At 38.2% G+C, this 18,684-nt stretch overlaps 2 protein-coding genes and 1 long non-coding RNA gene across 3 annotated transcripts; all 3 read right to left on the bottom strand.

The window, feature by feature from the left end:
• Positions 1 to 624: 624 nt before the first annotated feature.
• On the bottom strand, positions 625 to 3,894 carry LOC148732031 (uncharacterized). Its single transcript, XR_016000076.1, has 2 exons — positions 3,597 to 3,894; positions 625 to 854 (listed from the first exon to the last, which is right to left on the bottom strand). It is a non-coding gene; the product is annotated as an uncharacterized LOC148732031 (long non-coding RNA).
• Positions 3,895 to 8,578: 4,684 nt separating this feature from the next.
• On the bottom strand, positions 8,579 to 10,770 carry LOC111321716 (forkhead box protein B1). Its single transcript, XM_022924678.2, has one exon. It carries the CDS (start codon positions 10,441 to 10,443, stop codon positions 9,640 to 9,642), a length of 804 nt encoding a protein of 267 aa, XP_022780413.1. The 5' UTR covers positions 10,444 to 10,770; the 3' UTR covers positions 8,579 to 9,639.
• Positions 10,771 to 15,429: 4,659 nt separating this feature from the next.
• LOC111321755 (uncharacterized) lies at positions 15,430 to 18,443 on the bottom strand. The gene is made up of 2 exons (XM_088756553.1): positions 18,421 to 18,443; positions 15,430 to 17,482 (listed from the first exon to the last, which is right to left on the bottom strand). Exons 1-2 carry the CDS (start codon positions 18,441 to 18,443, stop codon positions 15,430 to 15,432), a joined length of 2,076 nt encoding a protein of 691 aa, XP_088612679.1.
• Between the last annotated feature and the right edge of the window lie 241 nt (positions 18,444 to 18,684).

Consider the following 18,684-nt stretch of genomic DNA (forward strand, 5'->3'; position numbering starts at 1 on the left):
ACCGTCTAGAGTTTCAAAGCTGACGTTTCGAGCGTTAGCCCTTCGTCAGAGCGAAGAACTCTTTGCAGTAGCCAATTTACATTAACAACTCAGTTGATAAAACCAAAATTATCTTGTTATTCCCACCAATCCAGCACCATAGTTTCTTTAGTACATGTAACTTACCCCCCATTATGCAAAAGTTAATCTTTTGGTTCAAGGAAGCAATCGCTGTGCGATGTGACTGACTCCAAACTAAATCGGAACTCTTTCAGATCCCCTCCTGAAAATTTCTGATCTATCAAACAGTAACTCTTTCTTTTTTTCTTTTTTTCTTTTTTATCATATGAGTGAGGCGGGCCTTGATAAATTCCAGAACTCAGCCGGAAAAATGATCAATTCGGTCCTTCGCAACGTATCACTGTGCACTATGGTCACTAGAAGGTCCTTGTGCTGATCATTACCGACATAAAATAATTAAAGCGCTAACCTGGCTGTTTGCTTCACATGAGTGATAGAAAAAATGGATACCCCTAAGATTATTAACCACAAGAAGTGCCTGAATTTGTTCCGGTTGGGATAGCGAGGCTTGGCCGAGCAGCAGAAGAAATGGGTGGTTTTCAAATACGGAACTTATCATAATGGTTTTCCCAGCTCACGCCCTCGTGACGCGTACATACAATTTATTGTCTTGTAATTGAAAAGATAACAGACCAAATGATTCAAAACTAACTGCCTAACAAAAGCAATTGCCTGACTTGGGCCTGCAAGCTGTCTTCGACTTAGGTAATCTTCGTCAGAGCTCGGTAGTCTTCGTCCGTCCTCGGTTTTCGTTAGTCCTCGGCGTGTGTGTCTCATCTACTCAACTCGTCTTTCTGAAATAAAAAAAATTGTTTGAAGATTAATTAATTTAATTGATATTTTAAATGAAGTCTGCTAGACCAATATACCGAAATAAAATTGTAGTCTGTAGTATTCGGACTAAGAAAGTGCGCTACAGGTCTTCGTGAAAGCAAACCGCTTTAATTGATCGTACAACTCTGTGAAAAGCTAGGTACATGCTATGTTCAGATTTGTGAAACAGTTTTCTCCGTTCCTTAAGTAACGCAGGCTTCTGCGGGTAACAAGTGCCTTATTTCACACCTCTATAATTCTAGTAACTTTGGAATAAAAGCGAAGCGCCGTAGCACAGTGTAATTAAGCGTAAGTTTATTAGTGTTTAGAATAACTTTGTAACCGACATGGCCACCGCTTTTAGTAATAAATTGTCGGCAGAAAAGCTAAATTAAGTTGAGTTTGATTCCAATTCCATATAAAGCAAATCCTTCAGTAGATAAGTGCAGTGGTTATCATATAATGGTTTATTTTTCTTTGCGCGGCGTTTACAAGGTGGAAGTTTGTATTATGAAATTGCCAACAGGGCTATATTGGAGTCGGCACGTTCAAAGAACTCCTTCCATCGTCGTTTAATAACGAAACAAAAACCGCCGCGCTGCATGCAATAGACACACAGAAGGGCCAAATGAAATTGTCATTCACTTAAGCAAACAAAGCCAGCACAATGAAATTGTCAACGGACAGTGTGGAAAGTTCTAAAAACAAACTTTCCCGCTGCGAAAAACTGTTAACCAAATAACATGTTTACTGAGGACTTTGATGCGCCAGCGATAGTGAAATCCTTTTCTTGTCAAATTAGTTTGAATAAGCCATGGCCGGTTTCCCTTTACAGTGTTGGTTTTTTTTTTTCAGCGCGTTATCGAGCCACAGTGGGTATTTTTATTAGCTTTTGTAATAATCAATTTCAACATCCTTATTTTAATTAATATGGGGTGGTGTGGATTTTTCGAATTAAAGAGCGCGCCCCATAAAGATCTCATATTGACTTTTAGTAAGTAAATATTTTCCTAGCAAATCTTGCCGACAAATAAATTGTCAAGTATTGTCAAAAATAGCTCTTTATCAAGGCGGTAGGAAAACCCTCAAATTGTCAGAAACATCAGAGTCATCTCAGAGCTTGGCCTGGTTGGTGCAAAAATTTAATAAAGAAAAAGAGCGTACCGTAGAGAGCACTTTTAGATTTTTAGATCGTGGTTTAATTACACTTGGCAGTGTTTTTCCGGCAAGTACGAACATAAAGCCCAGGCGGCCATGAATCTCCGTCAAAGGGCGCTGGAGGGAAGAAATGAATTTTCCAAACATGACGGGCACGCACAAAGCTGTGGCGGCCGTGTTATTGTCACTTACCGCTTCCACGGGATTATTAAGGCCTTTTTAATTAAACCGTGACTGAATGAAAACAATTTTCTCAGTTGATTTGTTCATACTTCTTTCCTCTTTCGGTGAGCTTTGTAGTCGGTTCTTAAATGGCGATATAGGTTGTAAGATTACTGAAGCTGGTCAAGTTCCTAGCCAAATATTTAATCTGTGCTAGGTTTGAAGATTATCCTCAAGCAGAATTAAGTATTTTGTGTGACATGTTTCTCTCTCTTTTCCACATTATTAAGTCAAACCCTCGAATTTATTTTTAAACGTCTTGAATTAAATAATTTGAAAGGAACTCATGAAAATAGCGTAATTGATCTGGCTTTTTTCTCGAAGTCCACTCTTTATGTCAATATTTCGCAAATTATTAGTTCCCTCTTATCTTTTTGCATGTCAATTTTTTTTTTATTTTTATCTGTTCTCTGAGTTTACTCAGTGTTTATACCTACAGCCAATGTTGATATTTTCCACAGACCAACGTTTGGGAGGCTGAATGGGTATTAGTCTCTATGTAGGAAGTTTTTCTGTACAGTTTTCAAAGACAAACCAAAATTTTGTAATTTATTACAACTCACAGGCTTCTGTTATGGTAAAATGTGTAAATTATCACTAGTGGTGTGGGGCTGGAAGTACGCTCTCGAAAACAAAATCCTGATCTCCCGACACTCAAGTCAGTCTAGACTGATCTTAGAATGTAGATTTTATACCTCGTGGAAGAAAAGTTTTTGAACCGGGCCAAAAAAAGACTATTAAATCGAAGGTTTCATAATGTCCTATGGAAGCCATCTAACAACAGTTCCTTCTCAAAATTACGCTCAAACTTTTTTGGAGGGCGCTCTTGAAATATCAACTTGCCTCTTCAGAAATGTAGAGTTCGAAACCTTAAGTTTGATTTAGCTAAGCTCTTTCATTGTATTGAGAGTCAAGACGCATGCGCAATAGTTGAACAGGAAATAACGTGACGTGCTTGGACCCGCTGTGATTTTAATTGCCACTTTGTTTAAGAGAGCGGTAAAACAAACTCGTTCACTTTTAATGTTAGCAATAACGGTTCTTTTTACAACACTTCTCGTGTCGCTTTATTGCGGTGGCTGGAGGGTTTCTTAACTCAATTGACATATTTATTTCACTTTTCCGTTCATTGTCGAGCGGCGATATTTTCTTCTACTCAAATTTTGCATTTTCATCGTTGAAACTGCGTCTCCATACGGGTGGTCACTAGGGAATCATCTTTTTTCATTGACCGGAAAATTGTCGGAATTCTTTGTTTAAAACAAAGTAGGAACATTGCGCATTCTTGGAAACCTTGTTGGGTTTTCATTTTCTACCACAATTTATTAAACGATTGCTCGTACCAAATTGGCTGTTTTGTTCCTAATGGAGTCTGGAAAGGTGTGCGTAGCAAAATTTCCACATACTGTACAACATTTTGCTGCTCAGGGGTAGTTGACGTTTGCTGACTTTGATTGTGGAGCGATTTAGCAGACAGATCGACACTTCTTTAGCGTTTGAGCCACTCTGCTCTCGTTCTATTTCGGGGTGTGTCTTAAAGCCGGTCTACTTTCGTCCTCCTTTGATCAATAACGCTCACAAGAACAACTTTCATTTAGAGCGGGCGCTTAATAACAACACAAGCTGCGCGTACATGCACTGCACACAAAACAAAGGCCCATGTGGGCTTCAAGCCCTGCAAGGCTTATTAAACTTCCAGTCGGCGAGAGGGTTAGCTCAACTTCAAAGCGAGCCGCTGCGAAGTATGGACAAAGATAGTTATTATTAGGTAGCCTCCCCCTGGCTGGACCTCGATAGGAGAAAATTCTAAACCTGCATGGTTCGTATGAGACAAGTATGGAGGAAAACTTTGTTACGATATCAGTGGATATATCGTGGATGGAAAAATAATTGTAGCGTTGATAAGGCTTTGAAAGCCAAAGGTATCGCACAAAGCAGAAACAGGGCCACTGATTAAATTTTGTCGGGCATTTCCATGTGCCCCGAAGCACGAAGCTACAAAAGGTTGCGACAGCTCTTTTTTAATCAAGTTGGCGCTTATTACTTCGAGATTTTGATTGCAGTGAAGGACGCCGCCTCGGCTGACGGTTTTTTTTTTTCAAGATGAAAACATTCTCACATGATCAACGAAAAAAATAAGGTTAAAAAGCATTCATGTTTAAGGAATGGTTATGAAAACTAAGGGTTGGCTTACCTAAGTATGTGCTTTGGTTGTATGTTCCTCTGGAGTACCGGAACTTGGAATATAACAGTTAAGCTCAGTTATGTGTTTAGATTTTTGGGACAGTTAAACAAATGTTTGCGTTTCAGTTAAGAATAGACCTCACAGCACTTTAAGTTGAAAAGAAGACATCTTAAACTTTCTAAGGTAATGAATGACTCTTGCAGTTTTTGTGAAACTCTTAACCACTGTAGATTCATTATTGTCAGCATTATTTTCGTACGAGGAAGTGCTTCAAAAACCCGACTATCAATTCTTTCTTCATTGCGTTTAAATCGGTTAGACCAGTGCACATTTGCTGAGACGAAGATAAAGTTTTTCGCGCTTAATATGTGAGCTGCTTATTCACGATCAAATCTGAATGTTTCTAAGTGTCATTTCTTGCTCACACGGGAACAACTAGTTTGTGCCCTTATTTGCGGTTAATATTTGTCTTCTAAACGTAATTTAAAGTAATAAGTGTCGCAAATAAAATTTGAATATCTTATTTACAAGTGAACATTGCTTCCTCTCTTTTTTGCACCTTTATTGATGTCTTGAAATGTTAATGTCTTATGCTGATAATGTGTTTATTACAAAGACTTTTTGAAGTGGTTTTCCTCTGTTTACCTTCACGAAGAGAACGGGCTTATTTCCACCGATTTCAGTGGTAGAGATCTGACTTATTGTTGAAAATCATTTTAATCTTAACTTTTGAAAGTTTTTTTTCTCAAATTACCTCTGGTGCCCAATGTGACGCAGTCTAGCGCGCACATTGACTGACTGCTTGAAAGATGTTTGCTATCTTTTCAATTCATCAATCCCTATTCCTAAATAGAGATCCAGCTGCCAAGATGCTAAACTCCATCTAGACAAAACATTTGTACCGAGAAAAGGAGTATTCAAGACTGCTGACTCTGTTGCTTCAGGTGTTTTTATTGTTCGGTAGTTCTTTAAACATCAAACGACAAGCGATTTTAAACCTGCTCCGTGCAGGTGCGAAATTATTTGTGGCAATCTTCGTACGTCTAGCAAAGTATAGTCTAGATTTGACAGTATTGGTACCTTAGGACATACAAAATCTGATGAGCCCTGCGGCACCAGAAACACAAGAAAACTTGGCTTGTTCAGTGATATTAAGCAGTTTTGTTTTTTCATGACAAATGAACTGTTCATCTCAATTCACCAGTAGCCAGCTAGCTGACATTTTTTTCCTCTGCAGAAAAGTTCCTTTTTGAGCCTAAAATGTGTTGTCAAAGACAAACCCTAACGATTAGTAATTTATATTTGAATTTATTTTAAGACTGCCATCTGTTTAAGTGAGTAAAGCAGACTGTGTGTTTTGGCAAGTGTGGCGTAGATTCAGAGATGGACCAATGCTGTTTTGTAAAATGATTAGTTTGTTTTTATTTCTTATCCAATACATGGGCCTTATAAACAGGAAATTCCGTGTGGTACCTAAAACATACCATGCACAAATACATGTAAAAAATAAATCTTAAGACTTGGTTCCACCCAGTAAAATATAAATCAATTCTAAATACTGATTGAAATGAGGAAAACACATTTCTCAGTTTGTTTTGTCGCTCTTTTTGTCATGCATATATTTCCACACTTTTTTTCGAACCAATGTGTTCGAGGGTTCGGTTTTTGAAATAGAGACTACTTTTCAGAAGCTTTTTAATAAAATGTATTGATTGGTGGATATTTGAAAAAGAGGAAGAGGTAAAATCAGATTTAAAAGTATTATAATTTGAATGAGGATGCGTATTGAGGATACTTTCTCTCGCTTCCTCCTCGCTTGATAAGCTGGAAAAAATAAAAACAGCAGCCATGTTTTGCTTGTGAATATATTTTTTTAAGATTTAGATGCGTGATTAGCACATTGATTGAACACTTCTGAAAAATTAACCAAAACAACTCTAATTTGTCTATCGATGGCCATCATTACGACATAGTTTCTTCTGGTGCCTCGTTGGGAGTTTCTGCTAAGTTATAAATTAAAAATTTATCTTTGCAAACTTTATCGGGTAATTTTTATTTTCGAGCACACCATATTCTGTAACGGTTTCAGCTAAATGAACATGTTACAGCGAGGTTGTAGAATGAAGTGAACCCTTGACTGGATAAACCTAAATGCAGTCTCCGAACTTTGACGATAGATTTTCAAATAGGGAAATGAACTAAACAAAATGCTATCTTAGCTTTGTGATAAATCCAGCTCTTAATTAAACAAGTTTGATATTACCTTACATCAAGGGCCATCTTGTTAAGATAATGTATGTTAGAGAACCTGAGATAGTCTGTGATATTGCTCATTGATAGAAAATTGTTTTCTAGACTTAATCACATACAGCCTGTACCGAGAAATGGTGGCGTTTACGTCTCGGTCAGTGCTAACATATTCTGATATATTACAAATTAAAATGTCAAGAGCGGTCTGTAAATCGCTTAAAAATCTATATAGAACTTGCGACAAAATCAATATTGATTTTATTTAATACCTTGGCATGAATTAATTTGCCCAGATTTGAAGGTTGCAAGATTGACCATATGTCTATATTTTGAAATTGATTAAGATATCAACATTTTCATAAAATTGCGGTAAATGAGATTGTAAGTTAATATCTGCAGATGTATTTCAGAACACTGATTTGCCGTCCAGGAGTCGCGCCAGTTTTAAGTACACCCTCCAAGAACAAACAAATCAAGCCATCGGCAACTTGTTCGGAAATTTTATTTTTTAAAAAGAACATCCGGGGTTCAATATGCTAGCGTGGATCTTGATGCTGTTGACTTGGGCAAAGTGCTAAAAAAAAATTGGGAGAATTTTTATGCGAAATGATAACAAAACATGGCGTTGAGATAACCTTTTTCCGCAATATGTACGTACCGCTTACCATGTAAGACGCACATCTCTCAAGATGAGAGCCTGTGCAATAAGTAAAGTGTCTCTCTTGTCAAAGACACCTTTATGTTGTCGAAGCAACCTTTTCGACGTAAGCTTAATTTTGCAGATCAATGAAGATGCCCCTCGTCGATAACTTTTCTCTTAGCAACTATGTTACACACGTTTGTGTGCGACTCATATTTCGCGCGCCACTGTCAACTCACATTGCGGGGTACCTTGAAGTCTTTCTAGCATCAGTTATTGTGTTTTCAAAATGCAAAGACTCTCGTTTATCGATATGTCTTATTATATTGCTTAAATTTCGAATTTAATTCATGTCTTAAGAGTTTCAAGTTCAGCTGTTGAGAATTTTTTTCAAGTGCGGTTATTTTTCAATCGCGTATGCACGACCTTTTTTTTCTACGATAATTGTTTCGAATCACGATCAATTACGTTGTAAGTCGACTGATATTTTTAAAGGAAAGTTCTGCCCTTTCTCATCTTCATTGAATAAAAAATATTGGGTTTCCTCCGACAAATGCGTGAGAGATTTTAGTAATAATTGTGAAACATTTCAGGGAAAAAGCGTTAAGGTCGTGACTAACACGCAGGAATTTCAACGCTTTTAAGTAGTTTTCATTAAAAAGCTGGCAAAGCTGTAATGAAACCCTTAAAATGATTCTTACGTCTTTTTGATGGGTTCTAAATACAATTTTTTATTCATGTCAAGTACAGTGTTTTGTCGCCAGGTATGAGGAGCGCCACTATTCTGTATTTATAAAAGTTCCTTGATGGGTGAATTTTTGCTTTGATTTTCTTAATCGGTTGTTGACAAGCTGGTACATTTGCCCGACATTTGGAAGCTTTCTTTCCACATTTTCCGCTTTGAATAGATTCTTATTTACAAGGTGTGGTCTTCGCTGCGAAATTCAGTAAGAAAAGAGAGACTCTCATCGCCGGGTGCTCAGACAGTTCTACCGCGCTGGGAAATTTATTTGCGCTTTCTTAATCTTTGGTGTTTCTCGAATTTTCAAACAACTGTGAAGGGTGAAGCACTTCAAAGCCACCTAACTCCTGTCATCGAATTTGCAATAAAAAGCTGTGAAAATGCAAGCTAGTTTGTTTTAGTGAGAAGAAAGAGTGTTTAAGCGATTTGTAAGTGCTTGGAAGTGCTCCGTTAACATTTAACTTACCTCCTCCTGTTTTTAAAGGGCTTCCGAAAACAAACCAATGTGAATATCTAATCGGCTTTTTTTTATTTCGATCAACATTTGGTAGATGATGCTAAGTGCTTCACTGATATAGTTTAAGTTTCCTTAGGTTGATAAAGGAAAACGAGAACATTTTTCACATACTTTTCACGGTATTTACTTAAGGGTTCACAAATTTCTGCTTTTAAAACCAACAATGAATGGGAAATACATACAACCCAAGAGCTCGCTGGGCAAATGTTTACAGTACAGAACAACCTAAATATACGAAATAATCTAATCGCAAAAATACCATTTAAACCTTTTTAGGGCGAGCGAGTTCAACCAAGGTTGAATCTTTTTCAACTGAATAACTTGTAAATACCATGAGCTATAACCTATGTACAACCTAGCTTATGTACTAAATTTCGAATTGTAACTTACGCATATTTACAACTTAGGAAATGTACCCGAAATTGTCTAAAACGCATAACTACTTTCATTTTAAACATATTGATCTGTATATACAATATTTCATTCAAGGTTTGGCTTTCAATTTGCCTATAATCTCTTTCTAGGGATATTATCATTTTACCCCGATAAAAATAGATTTTTTACATACTGAGTTGTGGGCGACATTAAAGCGGGCCATCCGTACAATCGTTTACTGCGAGTAATATGTAGTTTCCTTTACCCCAATAACTTGTCTTCCTTTCAGTTTTTTTTAACTAATCATATATAGCTAAAATAGGCCGCTAAAATTGCCCTCTTTTCGTTTAAGAACGGCTGTCCTTTCCGAGCCATTTCGCCACGAAATAAACAAGACATTTTAGCACCAATTCAGTTTTAACGGGAATCGATTTAAAACTGACACCTCCGTGCTATATTACTTAACTCAAGACTTTGTCTCTTCTGAATATTTCTTTGAGTGTGAAGGCCTGAGCTACTGTCTAAGTTGCTTTAGAAACCTTGGCCTATTTGGCGAAAAGTCCTCGAGAGCTGTTACTGCATTTAGTAGAGTACAAGTATTCGCAAAAATCAGTGTCTCCTTACATATTGTAGCAGCGTTTGATGGCGTAAACAGCTCTTAATAGCTTGGAACACGGTCACCGAAACACTGCTTGCGGTAGAACTGCAGTGGTTACCGGAACCGCGCCGTAAAACGAAGCAAGTTCTCCTGTGTGGTAAAACTGTTGTCCAAGTCTTGCTATCTCATATTCCTTCATACGCTCATGATGAGAACAAGGTTTGGCGAAATACGCGGCCGGCACAGCAGCAGACCAAAGATTGCCTTGATAGCCGGCTGCCAGTGACGAGGCGGGAGGTGTGTTCATGCAGGATGGACAAGTTGGTAGAGAGGGAATAGGGGCTGTCATTGTTGAGCACGACTGAACGCTCTTGATGTCAGATCCAATGAGGTTCTCTATGTTAAACGGGTGCTTGAAGCCTGATTGAGTGACATTGACTGGTGAGATGCAGCTCGCAGGATTGTCACTCGTCGTAAGCACTCTGCCGTTATGTGGTTCTTTAGTCTCGTCTGTGATCAGCTTTGCAAGTTTAGTGGTCCTCTCTTTCTCGGATTTGAAGCGTTTTCTGCGGCGCAAGAAGCTGCCGTTTTCAAACATTGCTCCGCAATCCGGGTGAAGGGCCCAAAGGCTTCCCTTCCCGGGCTGATCCGGTCTTCTGGGAATCTTTAAAAAGCAGTCGTTGAAACTGAGATTGTGCCGCAGCGAGTTCTGCCAGCGTTGCGTATTTTCCCTGTAAAAGGGAAAGTGATCCATGATGAACTGATAAATCTCACTGAGCGATAGCATTTTCTGCGGCGAGCTCTGGATAGCCATGGCTGTCAGCGAAATGTAAGAGTATGGCGGCTTTGCACTGCCGTAGCTGTTTCTTAAAGGTCGTGGCATTTTTCGATGCACTCACGCGTCCTGAACTTCTTAATCTTTTAAACAACTTGACGCGTTTGAAGTAAACCCCGAGACAGATGTGGGGTTTTTGTACGCTGCTCCTATGTGTACTTAAGCTATCGAAATAAATGGCGTTTGCTAAACACACCGACAAACTTCAAAAATTTCTTTTGTTTGTCGCCGATTCGAAGCCTCTCCGTGTTGTGAGTTTCGATGTCACTCAATGTTTATACAACAGGTCGGCAGGCCGAAGATTTCTATTAAATACAGAATACCTAATTAGCACATGCCTATCAAACCGAAACTTATCCAAATTACTCGTTAATTTTCTTATTGAAGTTTGACCCACAACAAAGGCCGGCTTTGATAATGGTTTAAATAAAATATTCAAATTTGTCTTGAACTTTCTCACGTGTCATCGGGCATTGCTGCCCACAAAGGCACCGTCCACTCTTCTAACGCGGGCAGGAAGTTTGACATTCGGCGGCCTGGTGAAGTAATAAAACCTCGTAACACGGGCTGCTAACTCCGTTTTGTTTATACCCGCCGCTTTGCGGTTGCGCTGCTTTGTTGACAAGGCTAATTAAAAAAGAGAGAACATTGTAAGTATTAAACTTGTAACTCAAACACTGATGGAAAGGCCTACCACTTCACCGTTTACAAACAGTTCAGAGCTTTCGTATATATAGAACGTCTATCTCAGTTTTAATTTGCCCCTCAGCTTTCCGGACGCCGATTACCGCTAAGATCTTTTCCTTGAGGCAATCCGCGCATTTTGCCTGATTCTCGTAAACGGACCTTTATCTCGGCGCTGTTGTTCTGAGAAAAATTGAGCACCAGTAATAAAGTGCATTATAACTTTTTTCCATATTACTTTTTTCATATTAACGCCCAATAAATTGCAAACTCATTTTCTTCCAGCGCAAAGGATGGCTCTATAAAGTTTATTAAAAGTTTTCTCTCGGCTATTTCGGGCATACTTAACGTGGAAGGCGGGTTCCGCTATGAACCCGGCTGAAATCAAAGTAATTTTGAAAGTATGAAAACTACGACAATACTCCGTGGTTTCCTAAAGCTATGGATCCAAACTTTCTTAAAACAATAATCTGAACTTTATCACGATTAGGAATGACCCTTAACGTTCTCAGCCGTCGCAATCTTCTGATTGTGAAATATTTAAGTAATTGTAATGCTTTTATTTTGTTAAGGTTTTGTAACAATTACCGTAACAAAAGAATCGAAGCAACATAACACACGAGAAAAAAACGACAGCGGTTTCTTGTTAATAGCTAGGCGTTTTTATCTTTTCTTCGAAGATGACTAAACCTATCATTAAAGATGGCGTCGTGCTAGCGTAAATATTTTGGATAAAATCTCCGAAAAGAAACCTACACAATCACTTTAATATCTTATGTCAATTTTAAATGTCAACATATTTGATGATTTTTCAAGGGAGTTTTGTGTTTATCTTGTATTCACTTACACACAGCGCATTAAATTTTGAGACTTTACCAAGAATGGAGAGTAAAGTGTAAGAAACGAACTGAAACATTTCGATAAACGCATTGAGAGGCGATCGGTTATCAAGAAGCGAACTAAAGTTTTTATTTTATACCGCGGTGTGCTTCTTGGACGTGATATTAAAAGTCGTGGCTTTTAATTCGGGTGGCTCCCTCAGTAGTAATCAATGGCCTTGTTGTACAAAAAAAAAAACCTCTTGAATTTGCCGACAATTTCATCTTTATTCTGCAGGTGCCTTGGACTATGAAACCCCATATGAAAAGAGCTATTACTTTAACACAATCGAACGAGGCATATTAGATGTTGAGAATTGAAAAGTAAACAATACTTTTTTCATCGATCAGGCTCACTGTTTTGTGAGAGCGAAATGCCTTTGTTTTGACAGAAAATCAATAGTGCTTTAAGATAGAGATTCGCCATTAATGAATAGAACTCATAAAACGCGCTCACAAAGCAAAGAATGCTGCGCGGCTTATGTAAACACCCCTTTACTTACATATTAAAAATATGAATAGAATAAACACACATTATTTCACCTTCAAACGCTAAGCAGTTTATCACTTTAAAGAATATTGAAATCGAGAAAATTTTCATTAATAACTTAAGCGTTGTTACTTTAGTTTCAGAGGGAAAGAAAATCTTTGATTCTTCGAGGCAACGCGCTTTCAGGGGGTCAACATGGGATGTCTTGTGATATTTAGAACTCTAGAAATAGAACACAAATATAAACAACGAAACCATGACATTTTAAAACGATTCTTTAGGGAATGCCTTTTGTAAACTTTTTCCCACTTTACAATCTCCTATGGGTTTTCATCCGACCAAACACAATGGTCGAGGTTCAGAATTTAATAAAAAATACAAAACAATTTTAATGCAATGATATATTGAATGCCTTAGCGCGACTACTGAGGTCGAAATTCAGTGTAATCCGAGCAACTTTGCCAGTTCTGGAAAAATCTCCTAGCGTGTGAAAAAGAATTTAACTGAAATCTAACAATCGATTCTAAGACCGAAACACTTTACTGTACAACCTATCTATTCTGTTAACAATGCTATATGGGGTCCTTTATCCTTTCAGTCACCTGACGTTTTTCGCCGTGTTTCAAATCCACCACATTTGTGCCCCACAGAATTTCGCACTAAAGTAACTGATAATAGAAATAGTTAGGAGCTAACTTCATTTTCGCCGCTAGTTGTGTTTACCCGTACATTGGCCGTACTTTTTGTAATTATGTCGGAGGTGCATTATTCCAACAATTACCCACTCAACCACGCTTAAACTCTTTCAAGAGTTTCCCAAGAGTCAGGTAAATCTCAGAATTTCGACCCTTAGAAATTGGACTTCAGGTAAGAGCTATCTTTTTGCTTTAATCAGTGTTTCATATCATTCGTGCCTGTAATGAGAAAAGCCTATAACAGATGTTGACTTTTCACGACACAGTTGTTTTCTCTTTTGCTTTTATCTAGGCCCTCAAGTTTACTTAGATTTTGCCAACACCATGTTTCGTTCTTCACAACGCTACTTATGTTTTGTCTCTAATATTTGGTCTCGGACCTGACTAGAATATGTATAAAAGTATAAATCAAGTGCTGTTTCACCCATCAGGGGAGGCAATGACAGTTGAATTGAAAGGAACTAATCACTTACGGAGATTAGCTTTTGAAACTATTCGTTGCATTCACCAATTTAGCGCGGTAGGCGAGCTAATGTTTCCTTTGCAAATTTCAAAATCGTCGTGTGTTTACCCTTCTCTCTCTATGACTTTTCGCTTTGCGGTTACAAAGTCAAAGAATGAACAATTTAATTAGCTTGATCACGAAATTTTGAAAAATTTTACACCGATTGAAAGGTGATATAATTGACAAAATTTATAGCAAAAGAATGGTTTGGAACTTTAAAACTGGCCCTAGAAGAAACAGGAAAGAAAAAATGAATCAAGACGAGACTTGGATGAGCGAAAATGAAAAAGTTTTGAATGGAATGTATTCGGTTGAATTTGCGACCTGAAAAACGATAAGCTAATGTTTCGATTCAATCTCGATTTATAACGAAGCTGTACTGTGCGTGTGGTGCGGTTGTGGGATCTGGTGGCGAAATTATGATACGCCGGTAACATTGCATGTCAAAGCTGTAAAAGAGCGCGTGGTAATCAAGCAAAGTCTTTAGGCCCTTTTTCTGGGAGGAGGGGAGTTTTAACCAGCATTGTACGTGGTGAAAGCCTTCGAGATTTACAGGTGAAGCTTTGTTACAGATGTTATTAGTAGCGAAAATTTACAACACCATTTGCTGATGAAACTTCATTCTGCAATTTCTACAATTTGAAAATGGAAAGTTTTTCGCTGATGTGTAAAAACAGATCCGAAGGTCCATCAACATTCTTGCAAAGGAAAAGGAAAGAATGAGCCTCTATCATTTCGATGATCGATATCGACTTCTTATGATGATGATGATGACTTTATTTAAACTCGGATGAAAATGAGGCTTGTTAGGCCTCTAGCAATAGAGATGCTAATATACCAAGAAAAATGTATGAATATAAATTACAGAGTTTAAAAATAATATAAGCCTAAATATAAATGGAGATATAAATGATGGTGATATAAAATTACAAATTACTTAGATTTCTTATCTCATTCCTGAAAGGGCCAAATTCAGCCATTAATCTTAGCTTATCAGGTAATGCATTCTAAGCCTTACCAGCAATGTGAGAAGTTAATTTGAGGCCGAAAGTTGTGGTCTTAGCTACAGGTAAAACGAGTTTGTTTTTGCCCCTAAGATTTTTCTTATTTTCTCTTACTTGAAATAAAGATTGAATATACTAAGGCATATTGTTATAGAGGACTTTAAAAATGATTAAAAGCATATCTTGTTTCCGTCTACAACTTAATGAGTAACCAATCTTATAACATAGACTATCATATCCGTTGGAAAAGTCATTAAACACGTATCTAAGGGCCCTCTCTTGTAATCTCTCTAACTGGTCACTATCTTCTTTGAGACAGCTATTCCAAACAGAACTACAATAAGTAAAGTGAGGCATGATAAATGCCCAATATATACGTATCTTTGACGAAAACGAAAGAATGTGTTTGAATCGATTAAGTACATCAATTTGTTTACCTACTTTCTTAATTAACCTAGATATATGACTCTTAAAATTGAACTTATTGTCAATTACAACCCCTAAGAGTTCCACATTATCGGTCGCTTTGACTTGGAAACCATCAATATCCAGTTCTACTAGATCACTTTTTCGCTTGGGCAAAACTAGGAGTTTACATTTGTCCAAGTTTAGGGTCAGACCACAGTCATGAAATCATTTGGAGGTGACTCTTAAGTTCCGGATGAGGTCAGCCTGAACCACGCTTGGAGCTATAACACTTGAAGTTAGTTGGTTGTCATCAGCATAATTCGAGAGTTTGACCTCTGTCACAAAGTAAAATATGTCATTTAAAAAGATATTAAAGAACAAGGGGCCTAAAACAGACCCTTTGTGGAACTCCTCTGTGAATCTTGACAATGTCAGACTTGGCATTGGCCACTTTAACAAGCTGTCTCCGTCCTCTAAGATAATCTTTAATTAGGTTAAGACTTTGGGCAGAAAGACCATACGCCTTCAGCTTGTCCATCAACAGGTTGTGAGGGATGAGATCAAAGGCTTTACTTAAATCCAACAACACTGAACCAACAGTCTTTCCTTTGTCCAAGTCTTGCCTCCATGATTCGATAAGATGGAGAAGCACTGCCTCACAGCTATAACCTCTTCGATAGGCTGAGAGAAACGGTGATAAAATTTCTGCAAAGTGCTCCACTACTTGACGATTCAGACATTTTTCAAAGGTCTTATCTAAATTAATCAATATAGATACCGGTCTATAGTTACATATGTTCGTAGGGTCATCCTTCTTGAATACAGGACAGACTTCTGCTAACTTCCAGTCACTCGGGAAACATTCAGATACAATAGAAAAGTTGAATAGGTTAGCAAGAGGTAAAGCTAACTCCTTTGAACAGTCCCGTAAGATTTTCGCAGGAATCCCGTCATGACCAGTGGCCTTATTTGGTTCAAGATTACCTACAACCTGTTGTACTTCTGCAGGACTGATTAGCTGAAAGTTAAAGCTCTTTATATTAGGACAATTATTTCGTATTGCAGAAATGCTTGGATGACTGTCAGAACAATAGGAACTTCCCATCATTGCATAATCAGCACTATCGTTTTGAATTTTAGAAAAATGGTCTTTAAACCTCGTAGCTATGACGTTATTGTCAGTAATAAGTTCATTATCTTCTTTAAGAGTTATGGTGTTGTCACCACTGTTCTTTTTGCTGCGAATAAAAGGCTTAATTACAGTCCAAAAAGTCCTAGGATCGCCTTTCGCATCGTCGCATTTACTTCTTATGTATTTGCAAATCAATTTCCGTCTCAACGATGAGGTCTTGTTTCGTTGTTCCTTGTACTTTTGCCAGTCTGCGAGATCTTTTGTTGCATAGTATGTTTGTTTCAATCTGCGTCGACAACGAATAGCACCAAGTAGTTCAGTGGTCATGAAGGGAACATGCTCCCGCTTAATCAGCCTTTTCTTAACAGGAGCGTGTTCGTCAAGAAGACCCGTGAACATTTTTCCCCAAGCCCACGCAACATCGTCAACATCATCAAAGACATAGGCGACATGAAAAGGAATTTGACTGACGTCTCTTGAGAAAACATCTTGGTCAAAGTGTTTGAAGTTTCTTTTGTTCTCAATTTCCATACAAGGTCTTGGACAATGAGATCTCATTACAGCATAAACCAAACTGTGATCACTTGTATCTGTATCATAGACTCCAGAAGACAGAAATGATCGCGGTCTAGATGTAAATATAACGTCAATCAGTGAAGTAGAAGTATTAGTGATTCTTGTAGGTTCTTTTATCAGACTGGATAAGCGATAGACTTCCATTAAATCAATAAGAGCACGACCATCCTTGGCGCCTCCGTCAGGATTCAGTAAATCACAATTCAAATCTCCAACAAGAATTATATTATTAAATCGACCAGCACGAAGTAACATGTTGTTAAGTTGAGATTCCCAGACTGATTTAGATAGATTGGGAGGTCTGTAGGTACCCATTAGTAGAGCTTTAGGACCATTCTTTCTCGTTTGAAAACTTAGAGCAATTGTCTCGATGTTTACACACTCTAGGTGAGAGACTCTGAGAATAATTAATTCTCTTCTGGTATATATCAGAAGTCCTCCACCATGTCTGTTCCTGTCTTTACGAAACATCCTGAATCCTTTAATATAAAACTGTGAGTCAGGAAAAGCAGCGTCAATTTCCGTTTCAGCAAGAATGACAATGTCAAATAGCCCTTGTAGAATAACAGATTTTACTTCTTGAAATTTAAAGCCAGCGACGCTGTTAGTATTTAAGTAGGCAATTCTGATATTTTTGTAATACTGTTTTAATCGCACGGATAGATCGTCATCACATCCCTTGGAGGGAGAGATCCTAGCATCGTTGAGTCCGCGGCTGTCAAAGCAAAGGGTTCAGAATTCATCTCGTAGCAGGGCGTAGCATGCGCAGAAGATCAGGTTTGTGGACGCAAGCGTTTTTACGCTTTGTACGTCGGTGAAAATGCGTGCTTACTTAGCGAGCGCAAAAAACGTTTTTGTATCTATACGCACTCTTTGCTGCGGGAGTAGAGAGCACGTTCTGGGCCTTCTGCCGTTTGGCAGACAATAGCAACCGAAATTATGACTGTTATCGTACAAAAAGGTTATCTATTGAATAGGGAGGTTGCTTTGCTGAAGATGATTCCCTCTACTTTGAAATCTATTGGTGGAACGCGAGAAAGTGTACACGCCAAATAGTTTTTAAGATCATGATTGGACTGGATGATGTCAAATTCTTTCATAATAATTTTTTATTCACAAACTCTTAAATGTAAGAGTGATTTTAATAGACCCTCTCAATTCAATTCACTGCGGGCAGTGACAACCAAAGGGTTCGTGTGCGTACGTGCTCTGTGTCCGTGTCCAACGGCGAAGGCTGATCGCTTTGTTAAACGAACCGTTAAGTTAAAAAATGTTCTTTGTAGACAGAACAAGCGTACACTCACACAAGTTTTTTTTGTAGTACCAGCTCAATTGGCGTTTAGTGCAGGCACGTTCCTTGCTTGTGGCGGTTTTCCGCCGGCTTTGTTTTCAATCAATACAACCTTGAAGGGCAGGAAGTAGTCTACAAAACCACAAATATGGTAAACAACAAATAGGATGCAAATGTGTCAACATCCCATCACGCGATTTGGAGATCACGTAAGCTTTGCGCACGTAGTGTGTGCACGTTTTAAATTTTTGAATGACTAGAGACTCCGCACCACGGAAGGTATGTCAGTTTGACGCATCCATGCGAATGAACTTTTGATAAGGGAACGTAGTGAACTACTCTAGTTTGAACCTGTAGCTCACCTATTCGCAGTGTTGAAAGACATCTTACGCTGGACTGCATCTCCCAAACTGACCCGAGACGAAATCTTGTTCACTTGTAGTTTCTTGAATTCCAAGAAGCCATTCTTGAGTGCTGACTCAAATCAGCTGCACCAATCAGTCGATTAGTTAGATCCAACATTTTAAACTGTTCCACCCTCTTTTCTTTTTTCGAGAATCTTTCTTTCTGTTCCATCACTAAAAACGCGAGCATGATGAACGTTTCCTGTCGAAGCCGTTTTAATA

Source organism: Stylophora pistillata, chromosome 4 (assembly GCF_964205215.1).
Source record: "Stylophora pistillata chromosome 4, jaStyPist1.2, whole genome shotgun sequence".
Lineage (NCBI taxonomy): Eukaryota > Metazoa > Cnidaria > Anthozoa > Scleractinia > Pocilloporidae > Stylophora > Stylophora pistillata.

Bases quoted from the DNA above. Each gene is read 5' to 3' on its own strand.
- LOC111321755 (XM_088756553.1), bottom strand. From the start codon at position 18,443: ATGTCTTTCAACACTGCGAATAG. The intron at 17,483-18,420 runs GTGAGCTACAGG...TTGCTTTGACAG, and splicing joins TCTTTCAACACTGCGAATAG to CCGCGGACTCAACGATGCTA.
- LOC111321716 (XM_022924678.2), bottom strand. From the start codon at position 10,443: ATGCCACGACCTTTAAGAAACAGCTACGGCAGTGCAAAGCCGCCATAC.